The 18,048-nt window shown below is 37.6% G+C and overlaps 1 protein-coding gene across 8 annotated transcripts in view; it reads left to right on the forward strand.

Moving 5' to 3' along the window:
- The window catches only part of ZNF565 (zinc finger protein 565), a 34,504-nt gene extending 16,867 nt beyond the window's left edge, over nt 1-17,637 (forward strand). For all 8 annotated transcript variants that reach the window (XM_045045508.1, XM_019818783.3, XM_019818785.3 and 5 more), the window contains 3 exons: nt 4,219-4,345; nt 5,040-5,135; nt 13,923-17,637. In XM_045045508.1, the coding sequence (XP_044901443.1) occupies nt 4,219-4,345; nt 5,040-5,135; nt 13,923-15,193 (1,494 nt within the window). In that variant the 3' untranslated portion in view covers nt 15,194-17,637. The remainder of the gene's footprint in view (nt 1-4,218; nt 4,346-5,039; nt 5,136-13,922) is intronic.
- The last annotated feature ends 411 nt before the right edge of the window (nt 17,638-18,048 follow it).

The following is an 18,048-nucleotide window of genomic DNA, read 5'->3' on the forward strand; positions in this document are numbered from 1 at the left end:
TTGAAATAATCTCTCTTCCTTTCAAATCATGTGAACATTTGTGTTCTTTATCCTGAAACTTCCCTATCTCACTGAGCCCCATTCTTGTTCCCAGTTCCTCCATTCCAGGGATAGGTGATGGTGTTCCACTTCCCTTAGTGGCTCTCTCTTCTCCAACAGTGTAGACATATGGACACATGGCTCTTACCAGAGCAACAGTGGAGCAGAAATATATTGTCTTATAAGAAATTTGAGAGCCCCCTTTATCAGAACCCTGGTTGAGTGGGGTCAAAGATGAGATAACTTTGATCTTTTCCATTAATCTAGGTGGTTTCCTTTATTTTTAAATGTTACATCTTTAAAAATCATAAAAATAAATGAATAAATATCATAAATATTTCATACTACCAAAGAATACATATAAAAACATATCTATAACATGTATATGGTGTAAAAAATAATAAAAAATAATAAAGTATTGGAGTGCCTGGGTAGCTCAGTTGATTAAGCATCCATCTTTGGCTCAGGTTGTGATCTCCCAGCTTGTGGGTTCGAGCCCTGTCAGCACAGAGCCTGCTTGGGATCCTCTCTCTCTCCTCCTCTTTCTGTCCCTCCCCCACTTGCTAATGCACGCTCTCTCTCTCTCTCTTTTTCAAAATAGATAAACTTTAAAAGTAATAAAAAAGTATTGATGTACTCATTACCTAGACTAATGTACCATCTAAGCATCCCATATTCCCTTCCCAGATCATATTCCTTTCCACACTGCATTACTGTTCCTACCAATGGTTATGCTTGCCTTCAATTTTGTGTTTATCAGTCCTTTGATTTTTTTTTTAATTTTTTTTAACGTTTATTTATTTTTGAGACAGAGAGAGACAGAGCATGAACGGGGAAGGGTCAGAGAGAGAGGGAGACACAGAATCAGAAGCAGGTTCCAGGCTCTGAGCTGTCAGCACAGAGCCCGACGCGGGGCTCGAACTCACGGACCGCGAGATCATGACCTGAGCCGAAGTCGGACGCTTAACCGACCGAGCCACCCAGGCACCCCCAGTCCTTTGATTTTTATAATAGTTTTACCATATATGAATGCATACTAAGCAATATACTGCTGAGTGTTCTGTTTTCAAATTTTTGTGAAGTTATCTTACTCTATATTTTTGACCAGATTTTTTTCATTCAACACAATATGCTTTCAAATCATTCATGTTAAATTGTGTAGCACTAGATTAGCAGTTCTCCAAGCATGGTCCAGGAAGACTCTGACACCCTCTAAGAGATAATACCAACATGTTATTTGCCTTTCTGACTCATATTCTCCAATTACTGTACAATGGAGTTTCTTAGAAGCTATATGATATATGTTACCCCAACAGACTGAATGCAGAAGTAGGTGTGAAAATCCAAGTGTCTTTTATTCAGCCAGTCATTAAAGAGATTGCAAAAATGTGAAACAAAGCTATTAAGTTTTTTTGACAATAATTTTTTTTCATAAATTGTATGTTATGTTAATGTAACAGGTTTGTTATTGGTTACTTAAATAAATTAATAAATTAATATTTTTAAATTTCTCACTTTTAATTTCTAACCTGGTAATTATCGATAAATATAGCCAGCATTAACAGAGTTCTCTGAGGGGTGCCTGGGTGGCTCAGGCGGTTAAACATCCGACTCTTGGTATCAGCTCAGGTCATGATCTCACAGTTCATTGGATTGAGCCCTGCTGTCAGCACAGAGTCTGCTTAGGATTCTCTCTCTCCCTCTTTTTCTGCCCCTAACAGTTTTATTTATTGTATATATAATTTTGTACAAGGAAATTCACCCATATAAGTGTAAGGTTCTGTGCTGTTTAGTGTATTTATAGAGTTCTACAACCATCAGCACAATCCATTTTAGAACATTTTTATTACCCCCAAAAGAAATCCCATTTGCATTAGTCCCTCTCAACCACTGCTCCTCATCCACTGGCAACTGCTAATTTACTTTTCTATCTCTATGGATTTGCCTATTCGGGAGATTTCCTATGAGTAGAATCTTACAGCATTTGCTCTTTTGTGTCTGGCTTTTTTCATGTAGTATGTTTTCAAGCTTCATCCATGTTGTAGCATTTATCAGTACTTCATTCATCTTTATACCAAATTTTATTCTTTAGTTTATTTAGTTTACTTTTTTCTTTAGTTCATCAGTTTATGGACATTTGGGTTATTTCTGCTTTTTGGCTATCATGAATAACGCTGCTGTGAACATCGGTGTATACCAGGGTTTTGGGGTGGACATAACGTTTTCATTTCTCTATACCTACATAATTCTATGTTTAACATTTTGCGAAACTGCCAAAACTTTTCCAAAGTGGCTGCCGCATTTTACATACCTGTCAGCAATGTGTTCTGATTTCTCCACATCCTCACCAACATGTGTTATTTTGTCTTTTTTGGTAATAGCCATCCTAAAGGACATGAAGTGGCATCTTATTGTTATTTTGATTTTCATTTCCCTAATGATTAGTGGTATTGAACATCTTTTCATATGCTTATTGGCCATCTGTATATCTTCTTTGGAGAAATCAAATTCTTTGCTTAGATTTAATTTTTTTTTTATTGTTGAATTGTAAGACTTCTTTATATATACTGGATCCTTATTAGTTATAAGATTTGTAAATATTTTCTCCCAATTTTGTGGTTTGGATTTTTACTTTCTTTTACTTTTTTTTTTTTTTTAAGTAATCTGCATCCCAGTCCTATATATATATATATATATATATATATGTATATATATATATATATTTTTTTTTTTTTTTTTTTTAACGTTTATTTATTTTTGAGACAGGGAGAGACAGAGCATGAACGGGGGAGGGTCAGAGAGAGAGGGAGACACAGAATCTGAAACAGGCTCCAGGCTCTGAGCTGTCAGCACAGAGCCCGACGTGGGGCTCGAACTCATGGACCACGAGATCATGACCTGAGCCGAAGTCAGACGCTTAACTGACTGAGCCACCCGGGCGCCCCACCAGTCCTATATTTTAAGATAGAGATTTATAAGACATTTTGGATCCTATCTTTTTTTTTCTCTCTCTCCATGGAGAAAGGGTAAAGGATTCATTTTTAAAAGCCTTTATTATTGGCAAGGCTTTTGTTTGCTGTGTATTTTGTATATGCTATTTTGTTTATTTGTAAGATCCCACTTAGCTAGATTTTGCTCGTTCCCAGGCCCTTGTAGAATATAGAAGAGTCCTACTGTATGAAAGAGGTTTTAGTTCCAGTTACAGGAATATTGAAATGAATGTAGGCCTCTAGCCAAATAAATGTGCTTATTATACTACCTTCATGGCATAGGCACTCCGCCATAGCTTGCTTGCTTGATCACCTCCTTCCTGCAGTGCCCTTCTCCATATCTTCTCTTTCTATCTTACAGACGTTTTCCTGGATGAGTCAGGTTGTCAATACCTGAACCTACTCATCAATTTTAACCTCATTAAAAATCGTACAGTTATTATGTGCCTCTTGATGGAAGCTATAGGAAGTACCCAGCACCACCTCTGACATATTCCTGCCCCTCCAAAAAACAATGTGAATCAGGCCTCCAGATCTAACTACCTTTTCACAGAAAGTATGGAAGTAAAGCAACATTTTAAACTGTTCCATAAAGATGCAATCAGCCAAGAATGTGGGAGATTCCACTGATTCAAATGTTTCTTTAATTAATAAATAAATAGCAATAAAATTTTTTGAAGGGTTTCTAGGGGCTCTTATAGATTCTAGAGACTTAAGGAAACCTACTCACTAAATGCAATGTGTGGATTTAATTTGAATCTTGATTTGAACAAACCAACTGTAAAAAATTACTTTTGAGAAGATTGGGGCAATTTGAAACTTGATCTGGTTATTAGGAAGTTATTGTTAATTTTATTAAGTATAATAATGATATTCTGGTTGTTATGCTTTTTTTAAAAAAAAGGGCTAATCTGCTAGGTACTAAAGTATTTATGGATAAAATACTATGATGTTTGGTATTTGGTACGTAAGATCTGCCTCAAAATACACGAGGGGTTAAAAAAAAAAAGGAAATAAAACAAGATTTGAAAAGTCTTGCAAAGTCTTACTAATTGTTGAAGCAGAGCAGTGGATTCATGGGGGTCATACTACTCTGTATACTTTGGTATATTTTTTGAAAAATTTTGTAATAAATGTAAAAAATAAAAGCCCTCTCATTTACTAGTAATGCATGGGTTTATTATTTCAGGGGTTGGTAACATTCAGGGATGTGGCCATAGAGTTTTCTCAGGAAGAATGGAAGTGCCTGGAACCTGCCCAGAGAAACTTGTACAGGGATGTGACTCTGGAGAACTTCAGTAACTTGGTGTCACTAGGTAAGGATGTTATATAATCTAGGGCCAGACAGGAAACGAAGCTTCCAGGGACTGTAACAGTGGTAGGTTGTTATCACCTCTGGCAGGAAAAGGTAAAGGGAGGAAACTGCCCCTGGACAATGGTGAGAGCTAGAGTCATGGAGAAGGGCCTGGCTGGCAGCAACTGTAGCTGCCTCCAAAACTCCTGGGTCAGAGGAGAGAGGGAGAAGGATAAATACCCTGAGCTCTCTCATCCTACCCACTGGCCTTCTGCTGATGCTTCCATATGCCAAACCCAATGAGAAACCACAGAGCCAGGATAGTACAGTCCCTCCAGGTAAGCTGTGTGGGGCACAGAGCAAGGAATGGATTGAGTGGGGAGGAGAGGGCAAATGGAGAATGACCACCATAGCTATCTACTCTAAATAACTCAGGACTAGCCTTCTGGAATTTCTGGTTTCTTCACAGTGAATTTCTAGGGAGACCTATAGGTTTCTGGCTAAATTTCTGCTCTCTGTTTCCAAGGGAATTCTTTGTGGTTTATGGATGTGCAAAGGGGTAGTTCCATTAGCACCTCTGTCTTCCTGTCCTTTGGACAAACTTTACACCTTCCTTCATTCCTTCCTTCATAATTGTCTCTTTCCTTGGTGACCAAGGGACTGTGTTTGAATTTTGGAACAGGACAATTATGCTCCATTTCTTTTCCTGTTAACAGGACTTTCCATTTCTAAGCCTGACCTCATTTCCTTACTGGAGCAAGGGAGAGAACCCTGGATGATTGCAAATGATATGACAGGACCATGGTGTCCAGGTGAGTGAGGGGTGATCTAGTGGGGGAGGTCATTGGGAATGATAATAGCCAGTAGGTGAGTCAACTGACAGCAGTAACTTAAGTCATTACTGAGAGGCTCCCCTCCAAGGTGTACTGAAAACTGTAGAACAGCCTGAGACATGAAGACACAAAGAGCAGAGATTGTGTCAGCCTCAGCTCCCAAGGGAACCTTGCCCTTACCCCCATTATCCTTTCTTCTTGCATATTTTCCTCCCACTTCAAAAAGAACATGCTCCCTTTTCCCCCTTTTGCTCCACTTTTACCTGTACTTTGGATTCTTTTTCCTGCAAGCATCTTCATCCCTTAAAAAATACTTTCGGGGCGCCTGGGTGGCTCAGTCGGCTAAGCGTCCAACTTCAGCTCAGGTCATGATCTCCCAGTTTGTGGTTTCGAGCTCAGGGTTGGGACCTGTGCTGACAGCTCAGAGCCTGGAACCTGCTTCGGATTCTGTGTCTCCCTCTCTCTCTGCCCCTCCCCCACTCTCATTCTCTTTCTTTCAAAAATAAACATTAAAAATTTTTTTTAAATACTTATTTTCTTAAAACAGCTCATTTTACCCAATTCAGCAATTCATTTATTCTCTAAATGTTTGAAAGATAAGGTCATGTAATGGCTAAGGGACTGACTTGGAAATCAGATTGAGTTCAAATCTTAGCTCTGCCAATTACTGAATCTGTGAGTTTAGCTAAATTGCTTAAAATCCCTGTGCTTCAGTTTTCTCCTTTGCAAATGAGATAAAAATAGAGCCCCCTTCATGTAATTATTATGGTTGTTATAGGAGTTAATAATGTGAAATGCCCAGAACAATGCCAGGCAGTAGTGACCATTAAATAAAAGTTATCAAGTATTATTAATTGGCACTTGCTGGGCAATACTGGTATCTTTGAATACTTATCAGTTACCGCCCCCCCCCCCCCCGCCAACTCCTCTGTTGTTGTAGTTATTTATTTATTTTCATTGGGATTATTTTTTTCTCTATCTAAAGAACACCTAAAAATTTCCTTTTGTGTAGGTCTGTTCAATAAATTCTGTTTTTGACCATATGAAAATATCTTTGGGGAGACTGGGTGGTTCAGTGGGTTAAGTGTCTGACTCTTGATCTCAACTCTGGTCATGATCTCGCAGTTTGTGGGATCGAGCCCCACATCAGGCTTTGTTGTGACAGCACAGATTTTTTCTCTCTCCCTGTCTCTCTGCCCCTCCTCACTTGTGTTCATACTCTCCCTCAAAACAAAACAAAAAAAAAAGGTCTTTACCTTCTTTCTCATAGGATATTTTATATATTTGTTTGTTTCATTTTAAAGATTTAATTTTTAAGTAATCTCTACCCTCAACATAGGGCTGGAATCACAACCCTGAGATCAAGATTCCCATGCTATACTGACTGAACCAGCCAGTAGGATATTTTAAATGAGAATGGAATTAATGTGTTAGCAGGAATTTTCCAAAGAAGAAATCCTACCACTGACTTTTCTCTTCCAATGTCATCACTAGGTCAAGTTGTTCCAATTTTGGAAAATGTTCTCTACATATATTTATTTTTTTTTAATTTTTAATATTTATTTATTTTTGAAAGAGAGTAAGAGAGTGGGGGAGGGGTAGTGAGAGAGGGAGACACAGAATTGGAAGCAGGCTCCAGGCTCTGAGCTGTCAGCACAGAGCCTGACGCAGGACTCGAACTCACGAGCTGCAAGGTCATGAACTGAGCCGAAGTCAGACACTTCACCAACTGAGCCACCCAGGCACCCCTACGTATATTTAAAACTAGTGTTACTTGGAAAGGAAACTTGCCTCTCTGTTTATCTCTCATCGTTTTGATTATATGATTTAGAATCTGCATGTCCTTTTTTTTTTTTTTAATGTTTATTTATGCTGGGGAAGGGCACAAAAGGAGGGTGAAGAGGATTCAAAGAGGGCTCTGTGCTGACAGCAGAGAGCCTAATGCAGGGCTTGAACCCACAAACTGTGAGATAATGACCTGAGCCGAAGTCAGACACTTAACCAACTGAGCCACTTAGGCGCTCAAATCTGCATGTCCTTTTAACTTTCTCTGTACTGGTGCTATGAAGTTCTAAGAACTGTTTCTTGTATTATATGTAATGTTATTGTATTTTACATTTTTGTAAAACTTGAATTATATTTTTTCTGATATTCCATCAAATGCCCTCTTTTTTTGGTCTAAAAATTATGACATATCTTTGTGTATCCTTTTTTTAAAAAGTCACAGCCACTTGAAGTGTGTCCATGTACTCAAGATTCTGTTAGAGTTTCTTCTTTGAATCAATCCAAGATTCTTTCACTTTAATAAGGGGATTCAATCTATTCTCATTATTGTAATGACTAATGTGTCTATTCTTATTCCTGTCATTTTATTTCATATGTTCTGTTCTTCACTTCTATTTCTGGCTATTTCCATTCTGCTCACCTTTGATTATCCCTCTTTCTACCCTCAAATGATTTTAAAGTTGTACTTCCTATTGCTTTGAAAGAATAGTCTTTAATATGACTTTTAAAAATTGGGGTACCTTGGTGGTTCAGTAGGTTAAGCATCTGACTCTTGATATTGTCTCAGGCCGTGACATCCCAGTAGTGAGATTGAGCCCTGCTTAGGGCTCCTTGCTGTGTGTAGAGCCTGCTTGGGGTTCTTTCTCTCCCTCTCTCTCTGCCCCTGCCCCACTTGCATGTATGAGCGCTCACTAAATAAATAAATAAATAAATAAATAAATAAATAAATAAATAAATAAAAAATTTAAAATGTACTTAAAACTGTGTTTCTTTACCTACCTCAAGACTGAAATAGAATTTTTTTCTTTTTAGTAAAGTTTTTAACTTTTGTATTTTGAATAATTTTTAGGCTTATAGAAAACTAGCAAAATTGTTAGAATTCCCATATGCCTTTCCCCCAGCTTCCACTAATGTTAACATTTTACATAACCATAGTACAGTTATCAAAACTAGGAAATTACCATTGGTACAGTAGTATTAACCAATATAGATGTTATTAGAATTTTGTCAGATTTTCCCCTAATGTTCTCTTTCTGTCCTAGGATCCAGTCCCAGATCCCCTGTTACATTTAGTTATTGTGTCTCCTTAGCATCTTCTAATCTGTGATAGTTCTTCAGTCTTTCATGACCTTGATACTTTTGATGAGTACTATTGTGGAGAGTACTTGGTGTTAACATGGTTTAATACTGGTGGTGTTAAACTTGATCACTTGGTTAAGGTAGTGTCTCTCGTGTTTGTCCCTATAAAGTTATTATTTTTCCATCTGTAATTGGTAATTATCTTGGGGGGAGCTACTTTGAGAATATACATTTTGCCTACTGATTTTAGCATCCGTTGGTGGATCTTCTCTGTAGCAGTTATTACAATAGTGTTGCCTCGTGTTGATTTTCTTTGTACCTTATTCCTTCTAAATTTATTAATTGGAATTCTCCTGTAAGAAAAAGCTGTCCCTTCCCCCTCTCCCATTCATTTATTTATTCAGTGATTTATTTTTATTAATATGGGCTCATGGGTATTTATTATATTCTATGGGTTGTAGCCCAGTACAATTGAACAAAATAAATACATTATTTATTTTGTTGTTCAAATTATTCAAGCTTTGGCCATTGGGGACACCTTCAGGTTGTTCCTGGGTTCTCTTGACATGTCCTCATTCTGTTTTGAGGACTTCCTTATTTTACCACAGCATGTTTCAGGTTGATCTTGTATTTTTCCTGCCCCAGCCATTCCTCAAAGAAGCCCTGGTTTCTTTTATTGGAGAATGGTATGAAGTAGCATCTTTGAATGTCTTTTTCTGAGCAAAGTAAGACTTTTACCATATTTTACTTCCCTGTGCCTTACCAGGGTTTGGCAAACTACAATCAGTGGGTCAGACCCAGCCCGTGGCCACTTCTTGTACCACCTACAAACTAAGAATAGTTTCTACATTTTGAAAGGGCTTAAAGGTAGGTAGGTAGGTAGGTAGGTAGGTAGGTAGATAGATAGATAGATAGATAGATAGATAGATAGATAGATAGATAGATAGATAGATAGGGCTTAAAGATAGATAGACAGACAGACGGACACACACCCACATGCATGCATGCATATGCTACAGACACCTTATGTGGTCCACAAAGCCTAAAACATTTACTATCTGGTCCTTTCCAGAAAAAGTTTGTTGGCCCTTGCCTAGATTCATCCTCACCCTCACCCCATTCTGATTTTGTTTTAATGATCTGGAATTCTAGTTTCATACTATTGTTGTTCTTATATTTCATAAATTTATTATTATTTTTTTAATGTTTTATTTTTTATTTTTGAGAGAGAGAGAGAGAGAGAGAGAGAGAGAGAGAGAGAGAGAGAAGCTGGTGGGAGCAGAGAGAGAGGGAGACCAAGAATCCACAGCAGGCTCGAGGCTCTGAGCTGTCAGCACAGAGCCTGATTCGGGGCTCAAACCCATGAACCGTGAGATCATGACCTGAGCCGAAGTCAGATGTTTAACCAGCTGAGGCACCCAGGCACCCCTATTTATTTATTTTGAGAGAGAGACAGAGAGAGCATGCACATGCGCAAGCAGGGGAGGGGCAGAGAGAGGGGGGAGAGAGAATCCCAAGCAGGCTCCATGCTGACAGCACAGAGCCCAACATGAGGCTTGAACCCACAAACCATGAGATCATGACCTGAGACGAAATCAAAGAGTCAGATGCTTAACCAACTGAGCCACCCAGGCTTCCCTAGCCATTTTTAAGTATGCAATCCAGTAGCATTAATTACATTCCTAGTGTTGGGCACCCATCACCACTACCCCAGAACTTACTCATTATCCCAAATAAAAACTCTATCCATGAAACAATGACTGTCTATTTTCCCTTTCTCCCAGCCCCTAGTTACCTCTGTTCTACTTCCTGTCTTTATAAATGTGACTATTCTAGGTATCTCCTGTATTTCATGTAGCATAATGTTTTCAAGGTTCATCCATGTTGTAGCACTTACCAGAATTTTTAGAAAAGCTGAGTGTTTTCGACTGTGTGTATATACCACATTCTGTTTATCCATTTGTCTGTTGATGGATGCTTGGGTTCTTTCTACCTTTTGGCTATTGTGAATAATGTTCCTGTGACCATGGATATACAAGTATTTAAGTGCCTGTTTTCACTTCTTTTGGGTATATACCTAAGAGTGGGATTGTTGGATCAGATGATAATTGTATGATTAACTTTTTTGAGAATATTTTCTCAATTTTTAAAGAACTTTTCATAAATCATAAAGATTATCCCATTACCTGCTATATAAGTTTAAGGGGGTACCTGGATAGCTCAGTTGGTTGAGCGTCCAACTTTGGCTCATGTCATGATCTCATGGTTCATGGGTTCGAGCCCCATGTTGGGCTCTGTGCTGACAGCTCAGAGCCTAGAGCCTGCTTCAGATTCTGTGTCTCCCTCTCTCTCTGCCCCTCCTCTACTTCACTCTATCTCTCAAAAATAAATAAACATTTAAAAAAATTTTTTTTAAGTGTTAAGTATTTTCCTGTCACTTGTCTTTTGATTTTACTTTTGGTGTTTTTTGTTCATGTGCAAGTTTTGTTTTCTTTTGTTTTTCACCTTTACATATGGAATTTACTAGTCTTTGCTTTGGTTCCTTTTGGAATTTGAGTCATTGTTTCATTGTTAGGTTTCCCCATACCTAGGTTATAAAGTATCTACTTTGTTTCCTCCTAGTATTTGTATGGTTTCCATTTTCTTTTAACATTAAAACTCTACTTGGAGTTTGTTCTGGTATATGGTGGCATAACATATGGATACATTTTTTTTTAAATGACAAATTTGTATCTAATTTATTTATTTTTATTTTTTTAAATTTACATCCAAGTTAACATATAGTATAATAATGATTTCAGGAATAGAATTTAGTGATTCATCACTTACATATAACACCCAGTTCTCATCCTAACAAACGTCCTCCTTAGCCCATTTAACCCATCCCCCCACCCAAAACCCCTCTAGCAACCCTCAGTTTGTTCTCTGCATTTGTCTCTTATGGTTTGTCTCTCTCCTGTTTTTATATTATTTTTGCTTCCCTTCCTTTATGTTCATCTGTTTTATATCTTAAATTCCACATATGAGTGAAATCATATGATATTTGTCTTTCTCTAACTGACTTATTTTGCTTAACATAATATACTCTAGGGCACCTGGGTGGCTCAGTCAGTTAAGTATCTGACTTCAACTCAGGTCATGATCTCGCAGTTTGCGAGTTCAAGCTCCGCGTCAGGCTCTATGCTGACAGCTCAGAGCTTGGAGCCTGCTTCAGATTCTGTCTCCCCTTCTCTCTGCCCCTCCCATACTCATGCTCTGTCTCTCTCTGTTTCTCAATAATAAATAAATGTTAAAAAAAAAATTTTTAAATACACTCTAGCTCCATCCACATTGCTGCAAATGGCAAGATTTCTTTTTTTTTTTTTTTTTTTTTTTTTGATTGCCAAGTAATATTGCATTGTGTATACACACCACATCTTCTTTATCCATCCATCAGTCAGTGGACATTTGGGTTCTTTCCATACTTTGGCTATTGTCGATGGTGCATGCGCCCCTTTGGAACAGCACCCCTGTATCCTTTGGATAAGCACCTAGTAGTGTAATTGCTGGGTCATAGAGTAGTTCTATTTTTAATTTTTTGAGGAACCACTGTTTTCCAAAGTGGCTGCACCAGTTTGCATCCCCACCAGCAGTGCAAAAGGGTTCCTTTTTCTCTGTATCCTCACCAACATCTGTTGTTGCCTGAGTTGTTAATTTTGGCCATTCTGACAGGTGTGAGGTGATATCTAATTGTGGTTTTGATTTGTATTTCCCTGATGATGAGTGATGTTGAGCATCTTTTAATGTGTCTATTAGCCCTCTGGATGTCTTCTTTGGAAAAGTGTCTATTCATGTCTTTTGCCTATTTCTTTACTGGATTATTTGTTTTTTGGGTGTTGAGTTTGATAAGTTCTTTGTAGATTTTGGATAATAACCCTTTATTTGATATGTCATTTGCAAATATCTTCTCCCATTCCATTGTTTGCCTTTTAGTTTTGCTGATTGTTTCCTTCACTGTGCAGAAGCTTTTTGTCTTGATGAGGCCCCAACAGTTCATTTTTGCTTTCATTTCCCTTGTCTCTGTAGACATGTCACATAAGAAGTTGCTGTGGCTGAGGTCAAACAGGTTGTTGCCTGTTTTCTCCTCTAGGATTTTGATGGCTTCCTGTCTTATGTTTAGGTCTTTCCTCCATTTTGAGTTTATTTTTGTGTATGGTGTAAGAAAGTGGCCCTTGTTCATTCTTCTGCATGTTGCTCTCCAGTTTTCCCAACACCATTTGCTGAAGAGAGTGTCTCTTTTCCATTGGATCTTCTTCCCTGCTTTGTCAAAGATTAGTTGGCCAAATGTTTGTGGGTCCATTTCTGGGTTCTCTGTTCTGTAGAGATCTATGTACTTCATTGGTCTATGTGTCTGTTCTTGTGCCAGTACCATACTGTCTTGATGGTACTTGATGGTACTTGTCAAACTTTGTAATACAGCTTGAAGTCCAGGATTGTGATGCCTCCAGATTTGGTTTTCTTCTTCAGGATCGCTTTGGCTATTCAGGGTATTTTCTTTTTTTTCTTTTCTTTTTTTTTTTTTTTAACGTTTATTTATTTTGGGGACAGAGAGAGACAGAGCATGAATGGGGGAGGGGCAGAGAGAGAGGGAAACACAGAATCGGAAACAGGCTCCAGGCTCCGAGCCATCAGCCCAGAGCCCGACGCGGGGCTCGAACTCACGGACCGCGAAATCGTGACCTGGCTGAAGTCGGACGCTTAACCGACTGCGCCACCCAGGCGCCCCATATTCAGGGTATTTTCTGATTCCATGCAAATTTTAGGATTTCTGTTCTAGCTCTGTGAAGAATGCTGGTGTTATTTTTATAGGGATTGCATTGGATATGTAGTTTGCTTTGTATTGGCATTTTAACAATATTTGTTCTTCCCACCCATGAGCATGCAATGTTTTTCCTTTGTGTGTGTGTGTCTTCTTCAATTTCTTTCATAAGCTTTCTATAGTTTTCAGTGTATAGATTTTTCACCTCTTCGGTTAGGTTTATTCTTAGGCATTTTATGGTTTTTGGTGATAGATACACTTTTATCTTTTTCCAAATGAGTATCCTGTTGTCCAAACTTTATTTATTACAAAAATTATCCTTTTCCCCTTTGAAATACCACCTTTATAATAAATTCAATTTCCATATAAACTCCAGTCTCTTTCTGGCTTTCTATTGTGTTCTACTTATCTGTCTCTAGAATGCAGTATTTGTTCATCAAACAACCCATTATTAAAAGTTTATTATATACTAGGGTTTGGTTACAAAAGCTAGTGAGAAAGGCTGTATTTTTACCTTTGGGGATATTTAGGAGGAACAAAACAAAAAGATCAACAGATGAATAAGTAAATGAAAATCTAGTTACAACTGATAAAAGTATTATGAAGGCAGGTGCAAGATGTGGAAGAGAGACCTATATAAAAATTAAGAACGCCCAGCTTAATTTCTTTTGCTCCCTTCTGGCACCTCATCATATTTGTGCTTTCATGTACTCTTTAGAAATTGCACAGCAATATTTGAGACTTACATAAGCCATTCACTTTTTAAGGTTATTTTCATTTTGTCTCTCTAGTCAGCTATAAAATTTTTTGTTTCTCTTAATGAAGCTTGCTTGTATTTTCTTTTCTTTTTTTTCTTTTCTTTCTTTCTTTTTTTTCTTTTTCAGAGCTGGAGTCCAGGTGTGAGAAATTTCCACAGAAAGATATTTTTGAAGTAGAGTCATTCAATTGGGAGATCATGGAAAGCCTTAAATGCTGTGATTTTGAGGGCTCCAGTTTTGGAGATGACTGGGAATGCAAAGGCCAATTTGAAAGACAACGAGTAACTCAGGAATGCTGTTTCAAGCAAGTAAAAATCACATATGAAAACATGCCCACTTTTGAGCATCATACATCCCTCACTTTACATCAGAACAATGAGATTGGTGAGAAACTGATCGAATGTAATGAGTGTGGGAAAGCATTTAGCCGTGGCTCACACCTTATTCAGCATCAGAAAACTCATACTGGTGAAAAACCATTTGACTGTAAGGAATGTGGGAAGGCCTTTAGTCGTGCCTCACACCTTGTTCAACATCAGAGAATTCATACAGGTGAGAAACCTTATGATTGTAAGGAATGTGGGAAGGCCTTTGGTCGTACTTCAGAACTTATTCTACATCAAAGACTTCATACTGGTGTCAAACCCTATGAATGTAAAGAATGTGGAAAGACCTTTAGACAGCATTCACAACTTATTCTGCATCAAAGAACTCACACGGGTGAGAAACCCTATGTATGTAAAGACTGTGGGAAGGCTTTTATTCGTGGCTCACAACTTACTGTTCATCGGAGAATTCATACGGGTGCAAGACCCTATCAGTGTAAAGAATGTGGGAAAGCCTTCAGACAGCATTCACAGCTTACTGTCCACCAGAGGATTCATACCGGTGAGAAACCCTATGAGTGTAAGGAATGTGGGAAGGGCTTTATTCATAGCTCAGAAGTTACTCGACATCAAAGAATTCATTCTGGGGAGAAACCCTACGAATGTAAGGAATGTGGGAAGGCTTTTAGACAACATGCACAGCTTACACGACATCAGAGGGTTCATACTGGTGACAGACCCTATGAATGTAAGGACTGTGGGAAGGCCTTTAGTCGTAGTTCATACCTTATTCAACATCAAAGAATTCATACAGGTGACAAACCCTATGAATGTAAGGAATGTGGGAAAGCCTTTATCCGTGTTTCACAACTGACTCATCATCAGCGAATTCATACTTGTGAGAAACCCTATCAATGTAGGGAATGTGGAATGGCCTTTATTCGTAGTTCACAACTTACTGAACATCAGAGAATTCATCCTGGTATCAAACCTTATGAATGTAGAGAATGTGGGCAGGCCTTTATTCTTGGCTCGCAGCTCATCGAACACTACAGGATCCATACTGGTTAGAAAGCCTTGAATGTTAAGGGTATAGGAAAGCCTTTACATGGATTTCACACCTGACTCAATATTAGGTAAGGTGTAATGTAATGTGATTAATGTCAGAAAACCCTCACTTGTCATTTCCCTTACAGAACATGGGATTATTCCTACCAGAAGAAAATTCAATAAATGCAGGAATTCTTTTTGCCTCACACTCACTGCTTACTAAGCATCAGAAAACTTATGCTGAAAAAAATATTAATGTGACTATAGAAAACCTTCTGTTACCACACAAAATGTGTTAAACTTCTGAGAATTCCTAAGAGAAAATGACCCTATTAAGGTATTTTCTGAATGTGCCTTTTACCATGATATACATATTATTTAGTATTATCTCAGTTCTACCAGCTACCGACTGTATAGCATTGAACAAATTATGCAATCTTCCTGTTTCTCAGTTTACTTATTTTTAAGCAGTAATCATTATACTTACCTGATAGAGTTCTCCTGAGGACTATCAGATATTTTTTATAAACCCTATATATAGTTCAATAAATATTAGTTATTGTTGTTAATTTATAACAGTATTACTGTTAAGGAGTTCATGTGAGAGAAGGGCCTTATGAATGTGCCAAATAACAAAAAGCCTTCATAACCACTTGTTAACAATAATTCATTCTGGAAAACAGCAGTAAAGTATAATTAGCATAAGAAGGTCTTCATGATATTGAAAGCTAGGAAGTCACAAGATTAGAAATTAACAGAAGAGTAGCCAAAAGAAATCGACCCGCTTAGAAATCTAAAGCCACTTCCAAGTATAACTCAAGAGCAGTCAAAAAATTCTATACATCAAAACCAGTTCCGTACAGCCAAAGCTATGTTCCTGTCACCCCAGGATTGAAGGTAAGGGCTTTGTTCTCCAAATGTAGATCTCCAGCACTTACTCATTGCCAGTCACATACTAAGCCTATTGAATGGATGAATGGTCAACTCTAAAAATTAGAGGGAAATTACCACATAAACCCATATCAATAGTAAGAATGATAATTAAAAATAAAAAGTAAAAAACAACAGTAGGCTGAATCTGAAGGTTGTTTATTTAACAATATAATAAGATGGAAGACTGACAACTCTGAACTAGAAGAAAAACATTTAGCCTTATGAATAAGGAAGGGGTGGGTATTTCTTTTAAATAGCTACTATGCCTGGCTTTAATGTATTTGGAAATTTAAAGAGAATGGATTTTTACAAAAGTATCAAAACTGGTTTAAGAAGACATGGAATACCTGAATGATTGCAGAAGGACATAAAAAGACATCAAAGCTCTTCCCTTTAAAAACAGTTTAGCCTACTAAAACTTCAAGGAACAGATAGATAATCCCTGAGAGAAGCTTGCCAGTTCATTTCCAAGGCTAAATAAAACTATGATTAAAAAAAAAAAAAGGATAGCTCCCAAGAAACAAATTGTAGATGATCATCATTTGTGAAAATAAATATAAATAAAATTGCTGCTAATTGAATCCAATCTCTTCAAAGTTAGAAGCTAATTAAAAAAAAAATTTTTTTTTTAATGTTTATTTTTGAGAAAGAGTGCGAGTGGAGAAGGGACAGAGAGAGAGGGAGAATCTGAAGCAGGCTCCAGGATCTGAGCTGTCAGCACAGAGCCTGACATGGGGCTAAAGTTAGAAGCTAATTTTAAATAGAATGTCTAGAATTTCACCTGTCGTGGATTAATTATGTTTTCAGAATTTTGATATAACTCCAGGAGATGACAATGGTAGGGGAGAGAGCCCTGATTCAACCCTAGTGATACACGGATCAGAGCCTGTGAATGAATCTGGGGAATCTTAAGGAAACATCCCCTCAGTCCAGGCAGTGGCTGGGGCACAGGGCCTGTTGTGTCCCGGTGCCTTCCATCTTCTCAGTCATCCAGACTGTTGACTAAAGCACCTGTGTTTTCTGCGTGTGTCACTGCCTACACAGGATTAGGAAGTAGTGTTCTGTATGTCATTTTAAGTGGTTTAATGATTACAGTGTACATTTGGAGGAGTTCAAAGCTATGACGTTAAAAAGTGTCGCTTTGAATAGTAACAGCACACTCATAGGATAAATATCTTAAAGTTACAATTTGGTATATAATCTCTACTCCATCTCTGCTGTTACTCTATGTACCTATCACTGCTGTCAAGTTCTTGTGTGTACTGCCTGATTTTTATGTTTGCCTAAGTGTAGACACACACATAACACTCTTTATAAAAAAGATTTTTACATAAATGGTAGCAAATTTCTATACTTGTTATTTTTGCTTATCCATACACCTTGAAATTGGATCATAATGATACATATATAGCTGCCTTATTCTTCCTTAACAGCTGCATAGTATATGTGTTTCATAATTTATCCTGTCAATTTAGTTTTTTCCATTACTTTTGCTTTCAAACAATTGTATAATAAATATCCTTGCACATAAATTATTTTCTATATGTGTGCTATCTCTTTAAGATACATTCCTGAAAGTGGAAGTGCTAGATCAAAATGTATATACATTTTTAAAACTCTCTGTTTACACAAAATCTTATAATGTACCTCCAGTGCCCCCATCACCAGCTTCAGTAATTATTAGCTCATGGCCCATCTTGTTGTGTCTGTATCTCCACCCACTCCTCCACCCTCATGTTAGTTTTGAAGTAAATCCCGGCAACATCATTTAATCTATAAATATTTCAGTATGTATCTACAGTATATCACAACTTGAGAGACGATTTTCACTCCTTAAAAAAAATGGCAATACTGCCATTACACATACGATGATGGTCAGTGTTCCCATTTCTAATTGTTTCATAAATGTCAATTTTTTTTTACAGTTAATTGAGGGGCACCTG

The sequence above is a fragment of the Felis catus genome, chromosome E2 (assembly GCF_018350175.1).
Source record: "Felis catus isolate Fca126 chromosome E2, F.catus_Fca126_mat1.0, whole genome shotgun sequence".
NCBI classification, from domain to species: domain Eukaryota; kingdom Metazoa; phylum Chordata; class Mammalia; order Carnivora; family Felidae; genus Felis; species Felis catus.